The 25,000-nt window shown below is 37.5% G+C and overlaps 1 protein-coding gene across 1 annotated transcript in view; it reads right to left on the bottom strand.

The window, feature by feature from the left end:
- Positions 1-13,887: 13,887 nt before the first annotated feature.
- Positions 13,888-25,000, bottom strand: part of cfap46 (cilia and flagella associated protein 46) — a 77,127-nt gene continuing 66,014 nt past the window's right edge. Inside the window, exons 49-60 of the mRNA XM_026223354.1 lie at positions 24,968-25,000; positions 23,817-23,969; positions 23,225-23,284; positions 19,434-19,513; positions 19,219-19,282; positions 19,051-19,092; positions 18,558-18,660; positions 18,336-18,451; positions 16,593-16,650; positions 15,142-15,269; positions 14,268-14,369; positions 13,888-14,154 (exon numbers count right to left, since the gene is read on the bottom strand). The exon at positions 24,968-25,000 is cut by the window's right edge and continues 44 nt beyond it. Of these exons, the coding sequence (XP_026079139.1) occupies positions 14,063-14,154; positions 14,268-14,369; positions 15,142-15,269; positions 16,593-16,650; positions 18,336-18,451; positions 18,558-18,660; positions 19,051-19,092; positions 19,219-19,282; positions 19,434-19,513; positions 23,225-23,284; positions 23,817-23,969; positions 24,968-25,000 (1,031 nt within the window). The 3' untranslated portion in view covers positions 13,888-14,062. The remainder of the gene's footprint in view (positions 14,155-14,267; positions 14,370-15,141; positions 15,270-16,592; positions 16,651-18,335; positions 18,452-18,557; positions 18,661-19,050; positions 19,093-19,218; positions 19,283-19,433; positions 19,514-23,224; positions 23,285-23,816; positions 23,970-24,967) is intronic.

Genomic DNA, 25,000 nt, shown 5'->3' with positions numbered 1-25,000 from the left:
CTGATCTATCACCAGCTCTCCTCCTGAATGACACCCAACAGACCCGCAGCTCACCTGCAAACATCCTCAAACCAGAAGAAAATGCAGCACTGATGCCTTTATAAACATCATGTGCTGATCAGAAGATCATCTTCTCAACAGATCAAATCTATAAAGCTACTGTCTCTTATCAAAACTTTGAAGTTAAACCTGTTTCACACTCAATCTCCTCCATGAGTGTAATTGTACAAGTGTCCAGCTTCAGCATTGCATTGCATTAAATGTTTGGATCATTTCAAGACATTTTTATGTCAGTATCTACTCTACTGTTATAAAGATCTCATTGATTTACATCACAAGCAGCAGAGTTTCATCATCAGTTTGAGTCTCTGAATAAAATGTAGCTGTTTTTTCTCAATTTTCTCAGACTACATGAGACATGAGAGCATAAAACACCTTCACACAAACACACAAGTGCAAACTTTTCTAACTATTATTTTATGTCAGAAAGTACATGGTTGAGGAAGAAACTTTAGGAAGAGCGTCAGCGGTGAAAGTCGCCCAGGAGTCAGAAAGCCAAACAGATACGGTTTTAAAATACTGGCACCTATGCATTCTATTAAATAATGCAGCATTTCTTCCACAACATTGTTGAAGTTACAGTATACCTTCGATCCTCATGTGGGTCACTGTACAGCGTGTGGCAGCTGCTGTCACTAACTTCCAGAAAGTCCAATGCAATGCACACAAGTCCTCTCCAATATGTTTTAGCACACATTTCACTGTAACTCGGAGAAATGGTCTAACAGTTAAAATCTCTATTATTTTTACAAGTCTCTAAGCATGAAATATGCATGTCACTAATCGAAGAGGCTAAAAAGATTATGTAGTTGTTGGTTGTGTGATTGTGATTAAATAAATACTTTAGAATCAGGTGCTATTAGTTAATGCATTGATTAAGATTATCTTATTGACATAAATAAAAAGTCAAATTGAAAACAATGTCAGTGGTGCCTTTTTTATTTTAGGCTAATTGACATGCATAACGAATGCATTTTTGGTGAAAATGTGTGGAAAAACATCAGTGTTTAAGCATCAAAAAAGAGACATTTTGATAAATGTTTCACATCTAAAGCTTCACCAAGGACAGACTGAAATCTTCTGTGACTCGTTTTCGGTTTGACAGCAGATCTTTGGTCAGTTCATCAAATCATAATTAGTTATTTAGTTTATGGTCGTTTTACGGTGCTGTTTTGGATCAATCCACTCACTAGCTGTGAAACATTAACACACTAATGGTTTAAACTGATGCATTATTTCATTAAATGAAATGACAATATGTTTTAATCTGTATCATCAGTGAAACTCAAGAACAGGTTGAGTAACTACAAAAAAAAAACTTAAAATGTTTTCATTTCAGCAACTGCATTTTTGCACTCTTATATCAGATTTCGTGCTTTATTACCATGACGGACAGTGTTTTCATGTAATCTTCTTCAGTTGATTGTATAAATACAAATATTTTATAAACACGTCCCATATGCAGGTCTCAGTTGTCTGTAATAAAAGCTGAATTTGCAACAACATGAGCAACTTGTGTTCTAGACAACAAACAGTGGAGCAAAACTGATCCCCAGCAAAACCCAGGACAAACAGTGAGAAAGAGCATCCAATGCTGCAGAAAAACAATAAAAACAATGATGCAATCGCCTGCTAACACCAACAATACATGCATATCGCTCACAAACAGCATGTTTACATATGCTTTCCAACAACAGTCTCATCACATGGAGGATTTGCACCAACAACCGTCCTGATATCTACACAAACCTGATATCTATTCAAACAACAGATCATGTATAGATTACATTTTTGTTTAGTTAATGCAGATGTATACAATGCTTTGGGTGTTGTTTTGTTGCAGATGGGATCAGATTATAGGAAGCTTTTATAGTCAAAGGCGTTTTATATTGTATTTATGTCTTCTTAAAGAAAGATGGATTGTATATTGATGAGAGTGAAAGCAGATGAGTGCTGGTGTATTTTAGATCTTCACAAATGCTTTGAATGGATCCTATGAATACAAACCCACAGAAAAACACCATTGCATGGAAAGCTTCTGGTGTAAAGAGAGCACACACAAGCTGCATGCTCCAGTAGCGTAATGTAACAAAGACATAATCATTTTATTTTAATATAGTAAATCTGTATCACACGAGTGACGTTTTTTTTTTTTTTTCAGGCATATTGCCCTGGAACACAGAAGCAGTCATCAGTATCACAGACGCATATTTGTAGCAATAGACAACAATACATTGTATGAGTCACAATTATAATTTTTTATTTTATGCCAAAAATCATTAGGATATTAAGTAAAGATCATGTTCCATGAAGATATTAAGTAAATTTCCTACTGTAAATATAAGAAAGCTTAATTTTTTATTAGTAATATGCATTGCTAAGAACTTCATTTGAACAACTTTAAAGATGATTTTCTCAATATTTAGATGTTTTTGCTCCCTCAGATTCTAGATTTTCTAATAGTTGCATCTCAGACAGATATTGACCTCCGAACACACCACACATCAATGGAAAGTATAGTTATTCAGCTTTCAGATCATGCATACATCTCAATTTTTTTTTTTAAATGTAACCATATGACTGGTTTTGCGTTCCAGGGTCACATATAAGCATAATAACAAACACAATAATTATTATTACATATCAGCATAAAAACAAACATAATAATCATTTTATACAAGTTTAATAAAGCTAGCATCACATGGCTTACATTTTAAAAACATTTTAAACACAATATTGCTTGTTTTTGCTCAATTTTGATAATGAAAATAGTTCCAAACAAAGATCACAGCACTATTTTGAGCGTCTGAGCTACGACAAGTTTAATGATAGAATGGAAAAGCTTTTTAAACAAATCGGTTGAATTAATGATTCAGTGAGGATTGAATGAATCGGTCAATTCTCAATGACTCACTCATGAACAGTGACTTGCTGCCAACTACTGGCTGCTTTAAATTCACATTTCAACTATTTATTAATGTTTTAAATGATTATTATTATTTTATTATTTTAAACACCTCTGAGCTACATTACACCGTGCAAACGGTGTAAATGCTATTTCATGTGTAGATTGTGAACTGAACACAATCTTGCTACTCAAACTGTGTATGAACATTTCAGTATATATTTATTAGCTCCAATTTGCATTTACTTAATAAAATCTATTATACTGGGGAAAAATATTTCATAGTATTTCATTTGATTGCAATTTTTAAATATCTAAAAGCAGATTTACACTCTCTTCTGTAATTAGTTTTTATATGTTTTATCCAATAAAACCTGCTAACAAGTAATCTTTTTCAGTCATGTTTATTTTTACATTTTATCCACAATATTCATGACAAACAATGGGGCAAAGTAATGATAGTCAATACAAAAACGGATAAATCTGAATTAAGTACCAATATATGTAGAAGAATTGTGGATTAAATCTGCATTAATGTGTGTGAATCAAATCTAGTCCTCAGTGTTTTCTAAGTATCTCTGTTCATGTTTTTCATTTGTTTGCCGCACGGAAGCTCATAACGATGAAAGATCAGCGGAAAAACACTGACAAGAGGAATATCTGCTGAAAGTTATCCATTAATATTCCCATTATTACATAAAATATAGTATTATAATAGCAAATTTGGTGCCGAAACAATTTTCACTCATAAACTCTAAGCAGATTTTTAAATATAATAATATAGAAAGAGAACTGTGTTCATTAAACATACATAGTTAACTGACATATTATTTAATTTCAGGTTCAGAACATGTATTTGATTTTGAAAAAAAGTGTTTAGTTGCTCTGTTGTTTTTTAGATCTTCAGTATGAGCATCAGCACAACTAACCTCATTATAATCATTGTGTGAGCAGATCTAAATCAGAGCGAGTGTGTGTGTGTGTGTACCTCTCCTTGCAGTCCCTGACATCCATCTGTCTGACTGTATTTTTCTCCTCTAGAAATCACTGGCGTTTCTCATCATGACCCAGTTCTCTCAGAAACTCCTGCATGTCTCTGACCGCCGTCTTCCCTCAGAGACGGACCTAAAGATGAACGAAACACAGAAAGTAGGATGCAGGAACATGACTGGACTATTAACACGGGCAAACAGAAAAAATAATATATGAGCAATCAATAATGTTATTTCAGGATCATTGATATACTATTTTTATATTTTAAATAAAATATAAAGGTTCAGTATTTGTTTTTTGTCATTTTCATTAGCTTTTGTATTTATTCTATTCTATTCTCTTTTTTCATTTTTATAGTTAAAAAAGTTTTATTAAGGTTTTATATTTTTAAGTTTCATAGTTTTATTTTTTGTCTTGATTTTTTTTTGTATTTTAAGCTTGTTTTTTATTATTTCATTTTCATTTTTATTTTGTAATTTCAGTTATTTTCTATTTAAAATTCAAACAATTTTAAAATATGTTTGACTTATCTATTACAAAAATATAAAATAAAATAAACAGTATTTTAAAAAAAAGCAGAAGATTGCGCAAAATATTTATTAAAATATTTTAAAGTGTCTAAATCTACATTTTGGTGTCTAAACAATCGATAATATACAGTAATATAGATCGAGCTGCACTGAGATTATTAAATGTGAACAAAACTTGAACTAAACTGAGCTGGAATGGATAAATAACACTGAGACACACTGACCTGTACTGAAATGACATTAACCTGCATCAAGTTGAATAATGACACTGTAGAGCTGCTTAAACTGAAGTTGATTCACAATAGATGATTTTTACAGTACACACACTATTGTGTGATCTGACACTAATGAAGGGCCTATGATTTATGCTCAAATGAGCAGCTGTGGTAATTAATATGAAGCCACAGATACTAGAAGGTGTTTAACTCTCACTGAACTCTTCTCCTCTTCACACTGGAGGAAACAACAGAAGGTTCAAGATGGTGAAACATAGAAGAAGAGCTTTAAACATTAATGTGACACACAGAACAGCTCTCAAAGAGCATGTGATTTCCCCAATCAGTTCCTGATCCCGGCCATGTGGGAAAATTGTGGCTGTACAAAACGATCATGTCAGATTCCCTCCATACCTGAGCTAAAGACTCTCATCGACTGCAGTCAGACCTCGCTGCTTTTTCTTGAAGATTTTTTACAGTTTAAATCAGTTTAGTTAATGCAAACAAGTCTGACAGCTAAAACTGAGCTTATTTTTAAGCTTCTTAAAAATGTAGTTGTGTGTCATGTGCATGGTATTACCATGTTTTCTGGACTTGTACCATGGTATCATTATGTTTTTGGACACATATCATGAGAGCAGCATGTAGGAACTAGCTCAGTTCTTGATCAAGTGATCGAGATTGCCGTGGGTTTTGGGCTAGTATGAAAACAAGCTTAATGAATGGCAACATCTAACCAAACACAGACTGTCTGCTCATGAGCTTCAGCCCAATCTTACAGCCAAGAATACAGACTTATCCTACGTCATTATGAATTTAAATGTTCATAATGCGTCCCTGACTGGGGTAGAAACCTGAGGAGGGTTTATTAAAGTTTGAAGAAGCTGGAATCAAACTCTGGTTCTTTTGGACTGGATAATCAGAGCATCAACACGCTCAAACATCATCATGCCCTTTCACTGACTATGTGTAGTGAAGTCGGGCACAGAAGCCCACGAGTCTGTAAACAACTTTCATAGCTGACACACATCAGTTTCCCGGCCTCTGATAAGTCCAGGGGATTTATTACTTTGGTTTCTGACTGGAAAACATTCACATTATCATGTCCCTCTCTGCACGCCAGTTGGCAAGCACAATCCAAATGACATTAAGGCTATCAGGAGATCAGTAATCCGCTCACACTGTTACTGCGGGAGCACGCAGCGTTTCGTTCGGATGGATGCAGCACTGCAGAAGAAACTTTACTCCTGAATCACTTTGGTATTCAAAGAACCACAAAAACCAAACTACCATCAGCTGATGTATGTTATGATATGCAGGAGACAAAGAAAAGTGCAAATAAAAATGTTTCCTTCATTCTGTGAATCACAATGAGATGTTAGAGTGAAGCGCTTTTCTTGTGAGCAAAACTTGTTATATTGTGATATTAGTGTTAGTAAATGATGACAATTTTTGGTATCACTTTACAATAAGGTTCCGGTCCATTAACTTCTTTAGAAAAAGGAATAGTTCATGCAAAAATGAAAGTCTGTTTAATATGGGCTACCCATCAGGTCATCAAAGATCGGGACCAAGATCTCCAAATCTGATGAAGAAACAAACTCTTCATAATCTTGTATGGCCTAAGGGTGACCTTTTTGGTTGTCACGGTTTTACGCTGCCTGAAGGAATACGGAGTCGAGGATAAACAGAATAAGGCTTTTAATATATCCAACACAGGGGATATCCAACATGGAGCACAGAGGTAGACACACGTAAGTAGCAAGTGATGAATGAAGACCCGACCAAACAGAACTGAAAGGACAAGGCTTAAGTACAAAGGATAATGGGAAACACAGGTGGATGGAATAACTAAATTAACAGGGACATGGAACACATGAGGAAGATAATTGACACACCTGGGAACTAATCACGGAAGACAGAAACTGGGTCACTGGGGCAAAAACACTAAATGAGTCCAGGTGTGTGACAGTACTCCCCCCTCCCGGTAGGTGCGTCCTCGCACCGTAGAAACAACAGAGGGAGGCGTGGGTGGGAACTTGGGAGGAGGTTCCGGTGGAGGACGGACTCCCAGGAGGGGGCCAGCAGACAGGGACCACAGAAGGAGGAGCCAGGGAGGAGACGACGGAGGGAGGAGCCAGGGAGGAGACAGGAGCAGGAGGAGCCAGATGGTCCACCAGAGACCAGCCAGGACGGAGATCCAAGGTGGAGTCGACGGCGGGAGGAGCCATGGTGAAGGAAGGGTCGACGACACCAGGGGGCCGACAGGCGGAGACTGCACCGGTGGGTGAGGAGCCCAAGATGGAGCAGCACAGCCGCAGAGCCAGGGTGACGTCGAGGATCCGGAGGGCCTAGGTGGAGCTGAAGGCTCAGGCGACCAAGGCGGAGGCAGGGTCCTGGCAGAGCGATGTGGAGCCGGAGCGACCGAGGATGGAGGTGGAACCGGAGGGAAGGAGGAGCCTGACAGAGCCGGAGGGATGGAGTGACGAGGTGGAACCAGAGGAGTGGAGTCCCGAGGCGGCGGATGGTCGACGACTGACCAAGGTGGAGCCGGAGGGACGAGGGAGCCCGGTGGAGCAGGTGGGATGACAGGCCACGGTGGAGACGAGGGAGCTAAGAGCCAAGGCGGAGCCGCTGGGTCGAAGGACCGAGGAGGAGTCCAGGGCTCGGAGGCTGGAGGCGGAGACAGGGCCTTAACACGCCAAGGCGGAGCTGGAGACTGGCAGTCCAGCGGCGAACCACCGCGCCCCGATGGCGCGGACTGAGGGTGAGCTGCGGGACTGGCTGGCACCAGCAGGGATGACGAGGAACTGGCTGGTCTAGGAGGAGGAGAGAGGAGAAGGATGGGAGGAAGGACAGGAGGATCAGGACTGGACGGAACCAGCGAAAGAGGAGTAGAGGGACCAGCAGGTTTGGGAGGAGGCGGGAGAGGGAGGCTGGGAGGGAATACAGGAAACACAGAAGATTCAGAGCTGGGCGGAACCAGCGGAGACACAGAAAATTCAGAGCTGGGCGGAACCAGCGGAGACACAGAAGATTCAGAGCTGGGCGGAACCAGCGGAGACACAGAAGATTCAGAGCTGGGCGGAACCAGCGGAGATACAGGAAACTCAGGGCTGGACGGAACCAGCGGAGAAACAGAAAACTCAGGGCTGGGCGGAACCAGCGGAGAAACAGGAAACTCAGAGCTGGGCGGAACCAGCGGAGACACAGAAGATTCAGAGCTGGGCGGAACCAGCGGTGAAACAGAAAAATCATGGCTGGGCGGAACCAGCGGAGACACAGAAGATTCAGAGCTGGGTGGAACCAGCGGAGACACAGAAGATTCAGAGCTGGGCGGAACCAGCGGAGACACAGAAGATTCAGAGCTGGGCGGAACCAGCGGAGACACAGAAGATTCAGAGCTGGGCGGAACCAGCGGAGACACAGAAGATTCAGAGCTGGGCGTAACCAGCGGAGAAACAGAAAACTCAGGGCTGGGCGTAACCAGCGGAGAAACAGAAAACTCAGGGCTGGGCGGAACCAGCGGAGAAACAGAAAACTCAGGGCTGGGCGTAACCAGCGGAGAAACAGAAAACTCAGGGCTGGGCGGAACCAGCGGAGAAACAGAAAACTCAGGGCTGGGCGTAACCAGCGGAGAAACAGAAAACTCAGGGCTGGGCGGAACCAGCGGAGAAACAGAAAACTCAGGGCTGGGCGGAACCAGCGGAAATGGAGCAGAGGAAATGACTGGAGGAGGTAGGAGTGGGAGACTGAGAGGGTATACAGGGGAATCAGGGCTGGACGGAACCAGCGGGGAAACAGGAATATTAGGGATTACCTCCGTAGACCAGTCCATCAGATCCAGAACTTGCTCCATATAACTTTCAGAGACTGTATACAGCTCACCCTCAGTTGCAGGAGTGTGGGCAGGGCTTTCCTCCATGCCCTCGATCTCCACGAGGACTCCCACGATGCACAGTGTTGCCGGCTCACACACCTGGTCAGTCGCGCTCTCGAGATCCGGCTCCCTGTCAGTGGATGGCTCGGACTCTGCGGCTGCGGTGGGCTCTGGCTCCGTGCGGCGTGATGGTGGCTGGCTGGTCTCTGGGTCGGGAGTGGGGCTGGCGAGGTCCTCTATGGGGCAGACGGTGAGAGGTGACCCATTTCTCGCCAGAGTCCACTCCACGTATGCGGCGAAATCCTCTCGAGGACCATCTTCGGACGACAACGCTCTGCATTTGGAGTTCAGGCTGGTGTTGTAGAAGGTGCAGAGCGCGCCGTCCGGGTAGCTGGTGGCATTAGCTAATAGGAAAAACTGTTTGGTATGGTCCTCGAGAGAACGTCCTTCCTGCTTCAGCAGGAGGATGAGGAATTCGGGACGATAGAGGGGATCCATAGACACTAAGAAACAAAAAGACTTTGAAAACACAAAAACAAAACGGAGGGAAAAAACACGCAGTTTTCTATTTTCTTTTTCTGGTCGGGTCTTCTGTCACGGTTTTACGCTGCCTGAAGGAATACGGAGTCGAGGATAAACAGAATAAGGCTTTTAATATATCCAACACAGGGGATATCCAACATGGAGCACAGAGGTAGACACACGTAAGTAGCAAGTGATGAATGAAGACCCGACCAAACAGAACTGAAAGGACAAGGCTTAAGTACAAAGGATAATGGGAAACACAGGTGGATGGAATAACTAAATTAACAGGGACATGGAACACATGAGGAAGATAATTGACACACCTGGGAACTAATCACGGAAGACAGAAACTGGGTCACTGGGGCAAAAACACTAAATGAGTCCAGGTGTGTGACATTGGTGTGAAATATTCCTTTAACTAATGAGATGGCATGGATTTTTCATTAAAATGATTTGCCGCTAAAATGACTTTGCTGAGGAATCAATACCAATTATTTCTGTTCTAGTGAACTATGGCACAGACTGACTGTACTTACATTTCATAAGCCATCAGTCTGTCGCAGTCTCTGAGCTGCGTGTCAAACACAAACACTGACACATGCTTAAGCATCGGCTCCAGACCACTGACAGCTATTTACAGGAAGCACCTTCCCAATTTACAGCATCTCAGTTTAAACAATTTATTCAGCCCATGTCAAATCGGCTCACAATCATTTCAGTTTTCCAGCAAAACAATCCTGGTTTGGAATCATAACCTGTTTCTCTACTTCTCATTGTCGACCACAGCATCCCAAGAGAGCTGTGAAACAATTTGTGAGCACGAAATAGTGTCCGTTTCAGACAAGAGCCACTAGACTAGAGGAAAGGAGCAGATTCTGGACACCTGTGATCAATAAAGCCAGACAGGACAACAGCTCCGAGTCACTGAACTGTAATTGGACATTAAGAGCAATCTACTTAAGAGCAGCACAGCCTTTTCATTTGTGTTCATGAACAAAAGCTTTAGAGAATTCCAGAGGACAGAGTGTGAAATACAAGGGAAAAATTAGGGAATCGCATGAATTAACAAGATAGTTAAATATGCACACAACAAAATAAATACAGTTCTAATGTAAGAGCCGGTTGAATATTCAAGGCTTACAAAAATATGTTCTAAACATTATTTGAGAATTTTCTCTGAATATTTATGAACATTAAAGGCACATTCCTTTGTACCACTTTACCATTACATTGCTCTTCACAAAAATGTAAAGACTAGTGACTACTACTTTATGTTCTACTAACTTTGTTGTCACCCAGAATAAAGCATTTTTTTGAACATTTTTTATTTTTGAGAATGTTAAAATGTCCAGTTTTCTTGTCATGATTTGAATGTTTTTTTTAAATGTTACAAAAACGTTTCTAAAAACATTCCTTAAGTACGAATGATATTGCAACATTAGGACATTCCGAGAATGTTGATCTCAGAACATTTCATCTCAATGCTATGAGAATGAGAATTTCAAACATTAAGTTCTAATAATGTTCCATAAACATTACTTCAAGAATTTTGCCCTAATATTTATATAAAATTTTAAAAACAATGTTCTGAGAATTGTCTCTGTTAGATGGGTCACCGGTGTCATTTGCTTCCACTAATTTTAGCTGCACAAAAGGTCTCAGGTTACACATGTAACAATGGTTCCTCGAGAGGGAACGAGATGCTGCGCTCCCTATGGGGCACATTTGGGGAATGCAGCATAAATGCACGGTGTCTGAAGTATGTGTGAAACAATGCCAGTCTATTGGCCTACCTGGACTATAAAATCAAAGCCAGGGTGCCTGGAAGTATAAAAGGGTACCTGCTGAATACATCATCCACCTAGCTGTCTGAAGGAGACATAAACAGGCAGGACGAAGGCATGGTGAGGGGGTACAGCATCCTGTTCCCTCTCGAGGAACCATGGTTACATGTATTACCCGAGACGTTCCTATTCAAAGGAACTCCTCACTGCACTCCCTAGGAGACACATTTGGGAACAAAACCCAACCATGCTGTGCAGATTCGCTTGTCTATCCACTTGGTGGGAGAGCACCAAGGAAGCAACAGACATACACCAAGCCTTTCCACAGAAAAGGGTCATGCCACTTATGCCACAGACCGCACACACAACTTGGCAGAAATGGGGGAACCCAAATAGATTGAGGGGAACATCCAACCCACGTCAGGTACAAAGCAGGCAAAAAAAGCCGGCTTACCACGTGTCCAAGCCAGATCAAGCCAAATAAGAATAAGATAATAAGATCTCAGAATAAGAGAGAAACAGACTAATATTAGTGTAGATGCCATTCTTCTAATGATGTAGCAAGTACGGTGTTATGTGAAGTGTTTCCGGTTCCAGTTTACCTAATTAATGCAGCCTAAAAATCCTTTAACGGATTTGGATATTAAAAGCATATAAGTATGTTATGTGTATGCCAGGTTAAAGAGACGGGTCTTTAATCTAGATTTAAACTGCAAGAGTGTGTCTGCCTCCCGAACAATGTTAGGTAGGTTATTCCAGAGTTTAGGCGCCAAATAGGAAAAGGATCTGCCGCCCGCAGTTGATTTTGATATTCTAGGTATTATCAAATTGCCTGAGTTTTGAGAACGTAGCGGACGTAGAGGAGTATAATGTAAAAGGAGCTCATTCAAATACTGAGGTGCTAAACCATTCAGGGCTTTATAAGTAATAAGCAATATTTTAAAATCTATACAATGTTTGATAGGGAGCCAGTGTGAAAAGTTTGCTTCATTGATACTATTCTTTTATCACTGTGAAGCTGCCTTGAAGCAATCTTGTATAAAGCTCTATATAGAAAGGTTTCTGACATCATATTAAAGAGATGTGACATCATCAGACCAGTTTTGTCCAATCAGTATCTCATTCAGTCTTCACTTGTATTGACCTCGTCCAGGGTCATTGTTGAGGATGACCTCATTTGCTGCAGTTTTCCTCTCAGCAACCCAATTTTCTCAGTTTAGCCTCCAGTCGTCTGTGAAATCTCCTTTTCCTTTTCAATCTTCATCTTCAAGTTTTTAATCTGTAAGGAACAAAGACTTTGAGAATCGCAAAGAGTTCCAGATCATTACACTGCCTTAAATGCTCCATGGATATTTAGCTATAAATATATACTGAAATATATTAAATTACTGTCAATCAAAACTGCAAAACAATGAATTTTGTTAATGTTATAGATTTTTTTCCATTAATGTTTTAGTATTTTTTGGTGTGTTTTTATCATTTTAATATATATTTTAAAAGTATTTATTCATTTTTAATTTGTATTTTTTAGTTTGAGTTTATTTATTTTATTAGTAAATCATGTTAAAGAAAATTAAAACTGTATAGACATATACAAAATTATAATAAATGCTGCTTTGGCAACTTATATATATATAAATATATATATATATATAAATAATTATTATTTCTGCTAATGTTTGTTGTGTCTCACTCACACGAAAAAACTATAGGCATTTAAAAAATATATATTTCATCTAGTTTTCAAGAACTGGACAACTGAATGTCTAAACATTTTAACTAAAATTAAAATGAAAACAGAAAACAGAATTGAAAATGTTATAAAAAAGAAAAAAATATATATATAAATGCGAATCTAAATCCGATCCTGCAGATTTTCTTTAATCAACATCAAGAAGATCAAGCCCTTTCTTTCAGAACATGCTGCACAACTCAAGATACATTTTTTATGAGCCTAAAAGAATACACGTCACACCTCTGTTTATCAATTTGCACGGGCTTCCAATAGCTGCTCGTATAAAATTCAAGGCATTGATGTTTGTCTACAAAACTACCACTGGCTCTGCACCCATTTACCTAAATTCGTTACATCAGACTTATGTGCCTCTAGAAGCTTGCGTTCTGCAAGTGAACGTCGCTTGATTGTTCATCCCAAAGAAGCACAAAGTCACTTTTACGGACTTTTAAATTAAATGTTCCCTTCTGGTGGAATGACCTCCCCAACTCAATCCGAGCAGCTGAGCCCTTAGCCATCTTCAAGAATCGGCTTAAAACACATCTCTTCCATCTTTATTTGACCCTCGAACTTCAGCACTCACTAAACTGCGGATGAAAGCAGATCGCTCTACTAAACACAAACCTGGCACTGCATCACGATTTAATCAACTGATAATACTGTGACTCTATTAATAGGATCTGCATTAAAATCACTGCTGTTTTCTGACATTGCTTATGATTTTGTTCAGAAATAGCAATGCACCTTCATATTCGTTTCTCTTTTGCAAATAAAGCACATGAACCAGTTAATTTCGAGTTACTAACATCTAAAACGGGAGTTGTTGTTAAAATCAATGAGAATTAAACACTTTCCACGCACTGCAGTGTAAATGTGTGAATATTGAAGAGCTCTGTGATTAGCAGTCAGTCAGAAATAATGATTTACTGGATTATGGATAATGTTCTTATTGCACTGGGTCGAGAAACTAATCAATCAGAAACTCAGAATAATTCATAGTTTGCATTAATTACAGATATTATTAGCGTGATTATTTGGGGTTTTCTGGAATACGTCAAACCAGATCTGCATTTATTTGTTCAGTATCTGGGTCTTTTTCTGGTTTTCCTGCTTCTTCACTGATCAGAAAGTGTTTCTGCATCTGTTTTCATGCAATTATAGAGACACAAAGGCTGTCAAATACACATTATATAAGAGAAATAACACCAAACAGATCAATATACACAAACATACAGTACACATATATTAAAGACGCTCATGTTTGGATTGAATTTCATTTATTACTGAAGGTTTCAGATGATCGATATTTGTTTGACAGCAATGTTTCAAAGTCTACAATAGATGCTCTTTACGTTTAACTTTAAAGACTAAAAGAGAAGTCAATGTGTAATATCAGAATATTAGTAAATGAGTTTTATTTCAGAGAAACTGTTGTTCATGTAACCACTAGATTAGGAAGTCCATAAATAACAAAGTTGAACGCAGAAGGGGTTTTTCTCTGTGTGTCTTCAGCTGAACTCTCGTCTGCTGTGAGAGAAAAGACAACAGGTCGTCATCTCTCGGTGTTTTGTGGTTATTTAGTTGCATAAACAGTCAAATGTGCAGAAGCTGCAGGAATAAAGCCAACAAACACACGAGACCTGTCGGGCCGGAGCGGTTTCTGCTGACTTCTGTCTCTTCTGACCTGAGTGTGTGTAAAACACGAGCGGCTCGTCCTGACGTCAGTCCTGCTCTCAGAAGATCTAGAGCCACGACACACACATGAAGATGATATCAGACGTGCTTCTGAACGAGCATCACGTGTCTGTAAGTGTGTGATATAACACCTTATTCATTATAGCAGCTAAAACTGAAACTGAAGGTTTTTCCCCCGTATTTAATATAAATGTTAGCTAAAAACTAAAACATTGAAAACTTATTTTATTTCATTATGCAGTAATATTTCTGAGATAATGTCTTTTACTAAAACTGAAAAAATAGACATAGTATTATAGTTTTTATTAATATTTTGAATGTTTTTAGTTTTGCATTTTCAGTTGTCATTTTTTTTATAATGTGTATTTTTTTAATGTTTATTTTTTAAAGTTTTAACTAGTTTAATAATATATAAGTAATACATAAAACGAGTCTATTTAAATTTGATAGATTTTTATTTCAGTTATAGGTATTTTAAAACGTAATTAAAATGAGAAATGCACTTGAAATAAAATAAACACTGAGTGAAATATTTAAATATATAAAATTTATTTTTTTTTAATTTAAATTTAAAATTATAATATTTTTTTTTATTAAATTAAATTCTTAATTTTTAATTTTATTTCTCCACAACAAAATGACTAAAATGTTAAATTAAAATGAAATTAGAAATGTAAACAAACAACAACAAGTGTAATAGTATCTGGACGTTCCTGTAGAAAATGACTTCATGCATTCACTGGGAACACAACCCACGACTGAAGGCAGTATGATTAGTTTTAGGATGGATGCATGGGTGTAAGTGTGTGATGCACTCACTGTCCAGGAGCGAGCGCATGTTTCGTGTGTTTGCTGAGGCGCTGCTGTGCCACTGGTTGAGCAGGACAGAACGAACCCCGCTGAGAGTGAAGAGATACACCGAGCCCAGCGCACCGTCTGAAGACCGTCTGAAGAAAGAGAAGCTCACAGTGAACCAGAGAGAAACATCAGCACAGAAAACATCTCATGAAGCCAAGAGATGAGAAAGTGTTTTCTGTAAGGTCATGGGTTCCATTCCCTCGGAAAGGAAATGTTGATCGTATTTAGTTGAATGCAAAGTTGTGTCTTTAGCTTGATGTCGGTTATCTCATAGCTCATCTATATATTAATATTCTGCTAACAGTTAACAAAGATAAACCTTAACAGAAATATGCATTTATCACATTTGCTGCATTAATCTGTGCAAATGCACCTATGATAAATCCAGCACTGAAGCAGTTTATTTAGGGTTATTATATTAAAACTAAAACCATAAAACATTTTAGTTACTTGAAATAAAATAAATGTTAATTTAAATGCATAAAAATATATAAAACATTTGCAATTGATATTCTAATAACAATAAATTATGCATAATTACATGCAAGTAACCCTAAAACAAACCCTAATCCCAGCCTTAATCATATAATAAGTGCATCTAGGTAATTAATATTACTCAGTACTTATAGATGTATAATTGTACTGTAACAAAACCACATTAAAGTGTAAGTGTAACCGCAACTTTATCATTTTTATTAACTTTTAAGTATTAAAATAACAAACTTAACTATGAAGAATATAAATTTAAATACAAATATAGTTATAGAAATAACTATAAACAATAAAAAATATATAGATATATTAAATAGCTATAATAAAAATGGCAAAAACACATGAAAAATTTGGCAACATTTTTAAAAATTAAAATGAAATAAAAAAAGGAAATATAACATAAAAATATAAAAATAAAATCTATACCCATACATGTGTAACTTTATTATTATATATTTTTTATTAATAGTTTTTAATTATATACATTTTTCATTTTCTATTTTGTTATCTGTAATTTTTTATTCATCTATTTCTTTTTTTTTAAGTACAGTATTTTAGCACATCAAGTTAAACTAAATGAAAACTGGAAAAAATTACTTTGCAACTAGAAGAAATAAAATAAGTTCACATTTCATGTACACTATTTTTTTTTAATTTCAATTAATATTTTACTGGTTTTGCTTCTAGTTCTGTCTCATAAACTGATAAAACCATTTGCAGTGACACATTTGGTTTTGATTTAATAAAGAAGCAGTGGCCTCGAGAGATCAATAAATACAAATCAATACATCAAACAGAATAATTCTGTTCCTCTGTTTTCAAGACAACATCAAAGAGATTCCTTCTGATCAACACACAGTCATTAAAACCTGAAGACTAATGCACACAGAAGAGTATGGTGATAAAGTTTAGTGTTTCACCTTTTCTGGACGCTGACTCTGTTCTGAACGCTTTCAAAGAGAAAAACCATCTGACATCCTGCAGAAAAACCACCACAGAGAGAACAATATTTATACATGTTCATCACGTTCAGCTCCAATCACAACATCACACCAACTCGCATTTGAGTTAAAAACATCTCAATGATGTGATGCTAAATCACACTGATCTGAATTTGATCTCAGTTTATGTGAGAACATGAGTATTGTAAGCAGATCTTCAAAGCATCCGCGCTCGTGTGCACCCGCACTGATCAGAGGAATATAATTTATTAATATCAAACATTTATTGTTGTTAAATGACTCCGGACAGAGTTCAGGGAAACACATGCTGCTGAGAACAAAGAGGAGTTAAATAAATCAAACACGTGTGAAGCGGCAGGACAGATCTGCAGGAGCTTCCTAAACATGTTTTGATCCTCTACGCTTCTGTGGCGGACACGATTAGCACAACAGGAAGTGGACGCTCATCTCATTTATCAAACAAATGCTGCAACACGTGTTTGAGAAGCACTGATCTTAATGAACCGATAACTTAAAAATGCTGAGAGTGCAAAACATTCACTACAGTGCAGAAGAAAAATATTTTTTTTTATATGAAACTAAACATTATGCAACAACAGTTTCAAGGTGTAGCGTGCCAAATTGGCGTCAAATGACCACATCGTGTTGCATATTTAAATGTTATCATGCATTTTAATCAAAATCTATAATATTTTTTTTTTTTTGCTGCATCCTGAAAAAAACCACCCTGATATTACATATTTTGATGATGCTATGTTCAGAAACATAAATACAAACACATCCCATAATTAAATCAACAAAACTAAGTGTGAAAGGGTTTGTTTTAATGACAAACTAGTTTTCAAAATGTATAATTTAACTAAACAATCTGCAAAAAAGTGGAAAAATTGTATAAAAATACTTCTTTAAAAGTAAAATAAATGAATAAATACAATATCTGTGATTTTGTGTTTGGATGCAGTGAAACACACACAGATGAAGCAGAAATAACGCGTTTTCTTTAAAAGCACAGATGGTTGCATTTTGTTCAGTCTCTAGCCATAATTCAGAATTAGACATAAAATAATGTCATGCGTGTGACAATGGGCTGAGAACGGATCAAATACTTCAGCAATCACGTGTTTCTGCTGAAATATTCATTTTCATTTTCACTTACAAAACACGACAATTACTGTCATTCTCAGGATCATACTGTCATCTTGTTATTATTATTATTATATTATAATTAGTTTGGCTTTCTAAAACACCAGTGTGAATGTAATGTAGACTGAGACTGTAAAAAAAATAAAAATAAAATAAAAACAGTAAGACTTTTTCTGACTTCAGTTTTAGTTAAGAACATGGGCTGGAGATTAACTTTGAACTCTCAAAGTGCATTAGATTCAATCATTTAACTTACAAATGTACACATTTTTCTTTTCTTTTTTTATTCTTTGTCTTTTTTTTTTTAAATATTGCAATAAAATATAATATTGTAGACTTCATATTGTGATATTATCGTATGGTGAGACTGAGTTTGATTGGTTGGTCTTTCTAACAGCTTTACGATCCTTCTCTGAAACCAGTCGAGTGTCTCCTTGTCTGGAAGTGTTTTCCCCTGCATCTTTCCACTTTAGTACTTATTTCTTTTCTTTTCTTTGCATGTCTGGAGCTGTTATGGACAGTATGTTGTATATCAGTGAAACTGAAGCACGCTGTTACCGCTCATGTTGAGGGAGGCCATCTTGGCCGGCGGGACGCAGGAGAAGAAGAAGTTCTCCGTGTCAGAGTAAATAAAAGCGCTGCAGGACACCAGCATCTGCTCCAGATCTGCGAGACTGAGAGAAGAGCGTCACTTTCACACATTAATACTCGAGACTAAACCAGCTCCTATAAATATCTGCGTCACAGGCCTGAAGTCAGCAGTGTGTGTGAGACTCAGACCTGGGCTTGTGCTCGTGCCTCATGAATCCTTCCCACAGAGCTGTAAACTGAGAAGAGAACGTGTCGAGGGTCTTCCTCATGACTTCTGCTGGACTGCTGCCATCTGAACAGACCGGGAGATGAAAGGGTTAAATTCAGCTGTGACATCACCACATTATCTTCATGTACAAATCTCAAATGATCTGTGTTTTTCAAATAGGATATGACTAGTCCTACAGAACAAAACTAGAGGACTCAAGCAGTTTAATGCATCAGGTCACCGAAGAGCAATAAAAGTATTTTAATGTTTCTGTTCACCAAGGCTGCATTTCTTTGATCAAAAATGCATTAAAAACTGTGAAATATTTTTACAGTTCATAACATCTGTTTTCTGTGTGAATCTGTGTTAAAGTGTAATTCATTTCTGTGATCAAATCTGTATTTTCAGCATCATTCCTCCAGTCTTCAGTGTCACACGATCTTCAGAAATCAGAATCATCTTTAGTCGACTCACCGGCCTGCTTTCCATCCTCTTCCTCCTGAGCATCAACTACATCTTAAAGCCTGTGTTAAGAAAACAGTTCTCCAAACGATGAACCCTCTCCAGTCACGTAGCAAGCAGCTAATGCTAAAGTATGCCTGCGCTCATGTTTCACACGGATGAAGGTAGTTTAAAGGATACATCTGAACCTGTGTGTGTCCACTGGGACGGTGTTCGGCGGCAGGACACGACTGACCGGCACCTGCTGGAGAAAGTGCACGCTTAAAGGTCACTGTATGTGAACTCAGGAGGTGGACACATGATATAACTGACCGAAAGAGGCTGGTTAAAAGGGAAGGATGGAGAAATTATATTGCATCTCTATCAGCGTCCGCCAGACTCATTTAGAGACTCACCGCTTTGATGCCGCGGCTTTGATCGCCTCTTCCCTTGACCGCTCTGCCACCTTTGGCTTCCTTTTTATTGTCACTTTCAACTGTCACCAACGAGAAAGATTATTAAAACAGGAAATGAGTGTCTGACACAAACCAGCGGCGCGCCAAACTCTGTCTAGAAAGACCAGAGACGGTTAATATTGACGACGGTGCTCGCTTGTACTTCAGTAATGCCTCCAGGAAAGTCACGCAACACAGTCACAATTCGTTTGAAAAGATGTTAAATTAGTTATAGTTGCAAATCCAGAAGCAAACATAATTATTCTACAGGAAAAGTTCATGCAAAAATAAAAAATCTCCCTCTCGGGTCATCCAAGATCAGGTTTGTAGAAATGTAGCACTGCATCAGTGTGTCATCATTGGATGCTCTGCAGTGAATGGGTGCCGTCAGAATGAGAGTCTGATAAAAACATCCCAATAATCCACAGCACTCCAGTCCATCAGTGAACATCTGGAGAAGACAAAACCTGAAACTCCTTCTGACGGCACCCATTCACTGCAGAGCATCCATTGCTTGTGAACTCTTCCGTTAAGCACAACCCAAAGAATGAAACGTCAGCAAAAGTGTTATGAACACGTTCAGAAACTCGTAAAAGGACAAGAGAAGAAAAGTGCTGTGTTTGTGCCAGTTAGAAATAAGAAGAACATTTTTTTTTTTTGCTAACAGCATGAATGGGATTTGTATAAAAGTGAATTTCCTCATTGCATGCTCAATGTTTTATGCAAAATATGTATCAAAATAACAAATAGCTCCTTTAGTAAGTACTGCGTGGCTCTATGTCTTCTTGACACAACGCTAAAATATGTTCAGATTATGCTAATGACCGTCCCTTATGATAATCACATGAGCATGAACACACTAAAGTGTGTGTGGACTGATGTTATACTCCCTGAAAAATGACTGTAAAAAAAATCACACTGAAAAATACAAGTGCAGTCATTTGCATACGGCATTTTAGTGCTGAGATCTGGAGAACTGGGGCATAATTATTCAAAGAAAGAGACCAGAGACTGTAATGATGCACATCAGAGTCATGGAAAGAGTGAAGCTTCGTTACTGAGACACATGCAGCTGATCTGTCTAATACTGCATCATCTGTTATTAAACAGGTTTGTCTTTGAGTATTTCATGCTAAGTCTGTTATTATTCCCTGCACTGATCTTCAAGCTCAAAACATCCCAAGTCAAGACATAAGACATGCTCTGAAAGAGAAATGGACCGGTATATTGAGATTTAATTTTAATTTTATAATAATATCTGACTTTTCCTTTTGGTGACAATGTTAGATTCAGACGGTTTCTATCATTTATTAAACTGGGTTTCCATTTGAGAGATAATCAGCATATTTACAATGAAACCATCTTATTTAAAAATATGAAAATATGAAGCCACATTAAATTACAGGATCTCCATCAAAGCTTTCGGAATGTTTACTTTTTAATGAACTTTTAACATTTTAGTAAATTATACACCATTTGTATAAATAACTGCTTCTGCTCTTTGAATTAAATACATTTATTTTATTAAAGTTTTTAAACATTTTACTAACGTATTCATTTTGCTATTGTGCGAAACACTGCTTTTTATTTATTTATATGATTTATAAACGGAGAATTCCACTTTTGTGATTTATTTTTCCATACAGTGTGTTGTTTGATCAATGTAAACATAAATAAATAGATAAATAAATAAATGCAATCATAAACTAAAAGAGTAATGAAAAGCACGTTTATTTTTAAGGAATTTATCAAGTAAAGAGTTTTAGCATCACTGATATACTATTCATATTTTTTTATGAGTTTTATTAATTTTTATTATTTTTTTATTTTTTATTATATATATATATATATATATATATATATATATATATATATATATATATATATATATATATATATACATTAGTTTAATTAATTTTTGAGGTTTAGTTGTAAATGTTTTTGATGGTTTGAAGTTTTAGTTATTTATATGTGCTGTCATATAAATCCTATGAACAATTAAATATAAATATAAATAAAATGACTAGCACATAAATAAATAACAGATTAAACAGCACATCTTCCAGTGAAGAGCAGCTTGTAGTGAATAAAGGACGTTCACGTCACTGTAACACTGAGAATTAAACTCGACAGTGGACCGGTGTGAAGTCATCTGTCCTAAAGGCACAGGGGTGGAAGTCCTGCCTCTGGGGATCGAATCCAGCACATTACTCAATCCACGAGGCTCTCGCTGCTCCATTTCTAGAGACCTACTTGTGGAGCGTGGCCTAATTATTCTGTGTGTGGCTATTTCCAGCCTGATTTCTGTCTCGGACATCGAATAGTGAAAAGAGATGAGAAAGAACAAACACAAAGCATCTGTTCTCTTCTTTAACGAGTCTGAAGTTTAGATGGGATTGAATCAGTAGATTGACCAACAACAAATAAAAAAATACAAAAAAAATCAAATAAAAAAAATACATTATACATAAATATATATTAATAATAAGGGATGGCATTTTTATAAACTGCTTTTGAGTGGTTTAATTAATATATACAGGTAAATGACCGTTAAAATTAAATATATTATTTTTGATATTGACATCTGTCTGAGGGATTATTTTATGGGTAAAATCTTTATTTATTTTTAAACTGTCAAATATTACTTTTTATCATGTAATACAAGCATACAATGAAGAAAATGATAATACATTTATTTTTTTGAGTTACGTGTTTGCAAACAATTTATTTTAGCTAAATAAATAAAAAATGTTGTAAGTTTTAGTCAACTAAATTTGTTTATTTAAATGTAGCTTAAATAAATTGATTGCAACCAGTTACCTTAAACTTTTTTTTAAATTTTTTTTTGTAAAATCAATGAATTTATTTTATTATATTATTATTTTTATCATATATTTTTTATATTATTTTTTTTTTTAACAGTACATAAATACATACATCACATATATACGTTATATATATATATATATATATATATATATATATATATATATATATATATATATATAAATACATCCACACACACCCACTATATAATACAAATTTTATAATATTTGCCCAGTTTAAAATGAACAAATTGTATTTCTATAATCCATGCTAAACAGATCTGATCCAGTCCGAGAGCCCAAACCTGAAGTTATTCTGAGCAGCTGTTTTCAGATCCTGATCCTGATCAAGTGTTTAGTTTGTACTAGTTCAGACATGTGAAGTGTGTCTCAGCCCTAAAGTGTGTTTTCCTGTAATCCTGTCGAAGGGTAAGAGCGCTCCGAAAGCCTTCGAGCGTCATCTCGTTTAGTTTTTAATTCATCGATTTACACGCAGAAGCTGAGCAGGAGTTAAAAATGCATCAATTAATAACACAAATAAAAATGTAAAACGTGTCCCGAATGCAAGCGATTACAGGTCATGAATCCTGACAGCACATGATTAAACGCCACAGAAATAGCTCTGGATGTGTTTAGTCATCACTTCCCTTCAGGGACTCACAGAACTGAACATGTGAAGGTCACTTCAGGATCTCTACTGTACTCCAGTTTTACACTATTACACTGAAAACACCCCACAGATCATCTCATGAGCCTATTCCTGACACTAAAGCATTTGAGAACAATTGTAAATCCTTCCTGAAAATTGATAAACAGTGCAATCTTTGTGTTTGTGAATGTTGGATTGATCATGTAGTTAATGAGTGAGATGTGATCAGATGCAGATGAAGATGGAGGAGGGTTTGACTGATGTATGTTTGTCATTACCAGGTCTGGAGGGAATCTGTGGGGTTTTCTGCATCTTCTGCGCTGATTTTGGAGGAAGATCTGCTGAAATATGCAAATTCAACATGCAAAAATGCATTAAATGAAGCTCAGAATACTGCACTGTTATTGGCAGCTGAAAGCATTGTTTTCTTATTACATTTATTTATTTATTTATTGTCATTACATATATGTGACCCTGGACAACTAACCAGTCCATTTTTTAAAACGGACATTAATACATGATCAGAAAGCTGAATAAATAATCATTCCATTGATGTATGTTAGGACAGGACAATATTTGGGTGAGATACATCCTTTAACCTAAAATCAGCTTTAAAGTTGTTCAGATGAAGTTCTTAGCGATGCATATTACTGATCAGTCATCAAACACCTTGTTAACTTCATTTGAGTATGATTTTCAGATGTTAAGAGCATGTGTCTGATCATATAAAAGCCAAAATACCTGCTCTGATGATGCAGTGTTTAAGTGTTGAACATTTTTTTTCTTACATATGAAAACCGTGCTATGGCAGAAAAACAAGGCTGTCATCCGTGCATCAGAAGAGACGGATGGTGTTGAGTGTGAGCTCACCTGCTTCATCCGTCTGCAGTCGTGTGTGAAGAACCTGCAGAGAGAGATCTCTAGAGACGGAGCCGATGCACTTCTGCTGCAGGACACTCAACGCTTCTAATGGATACTCCAGCAGCGTCCGGTCAGAGAGAACCACCACAGAGTCACCCGCATCTACACACACACACAGACACACACAGAGACACACACACACAGACACACATACACACACACAGAGACAAACACACATACATAGAGACACTCACAGAGACACACACACACACACACAGAGAGAGAGAGACACACACACACACACACACACACAGACACACACACACACACACACACACACAGAGAGACACACACACACACACACACACACAGAGAGAGACACACACACAGACACACACTCACACACACACACACACACACACACACAGACACACACAGACACACACACACACAGAGACACGCACACACAGAGAGACACACACAGTCACACACACACACAGAGAAACACACACATACACAGAGACACACACAGAGACACACACACACACACACAGACACACACACACACAGAGACACACACACACACACACACACACAGAGACACACACACACACACACACACACAGAGAGACACACACACACACAGAGACACACAGAGAGACACACACACACACAGAGAGACACACAGACACACGCACACACACACACACACGCACACACAGAGAGAGACACACACACACACACACACGTCATAAACAATCTTTGCCAACATCCTTCAAACCACTAGATTTGAGCCATTTATTCAAAACATTAAAGTAGGCATTTTCCTTAAAATGTAAAAAGTGTTTGTAAATTTAACTCGACTCTTCTACTAGCATCTCTTCTTCTACATAATCAAATACATCTGTGTTCAAAAGTTTGAAGCTGTTTTTGAAAGAAGTCTCAAAAAAGTAAAAATAAAAACGTAAATATTTTCTTGAATTGAATCATCTGTTTTCTGTGTGAATCTGTGTTAAAGTGTAATGTATTTCTGTGATGCTCCGCTGTATTTTCAGCATCATTCCTCCAGTTTTCAGTGTCACATGATCTTCAGAAATCACTCTGATTGTTATTGATATTACTACACTGTGTCTCTGGTCAGAGTGTGTTGTGTCTTGTACCCAGCAGAGGTTTATCAGTTCTCTCGTCCTTGT

The sequence above is a fragment of the Carassius auratus genome, chromosome 38, assembly GCF_003368295.1.
Source record: "Carassius auratus strain Wakin chromosome 38, ASM336829v1, whole genome shotgun sequence".
In the NCBI taxonomy this organism is placed as follows: Eukaryota; Metazoa; Chordata; class Actinopteri; order Cypriniformes; family Cyprinidae; genus Carassius; species Carassius auratus.
Note: the sequence above shows the minus strand (reverse complement) of the source record. Positions and strands in the feature narration are given on the sequence as shown.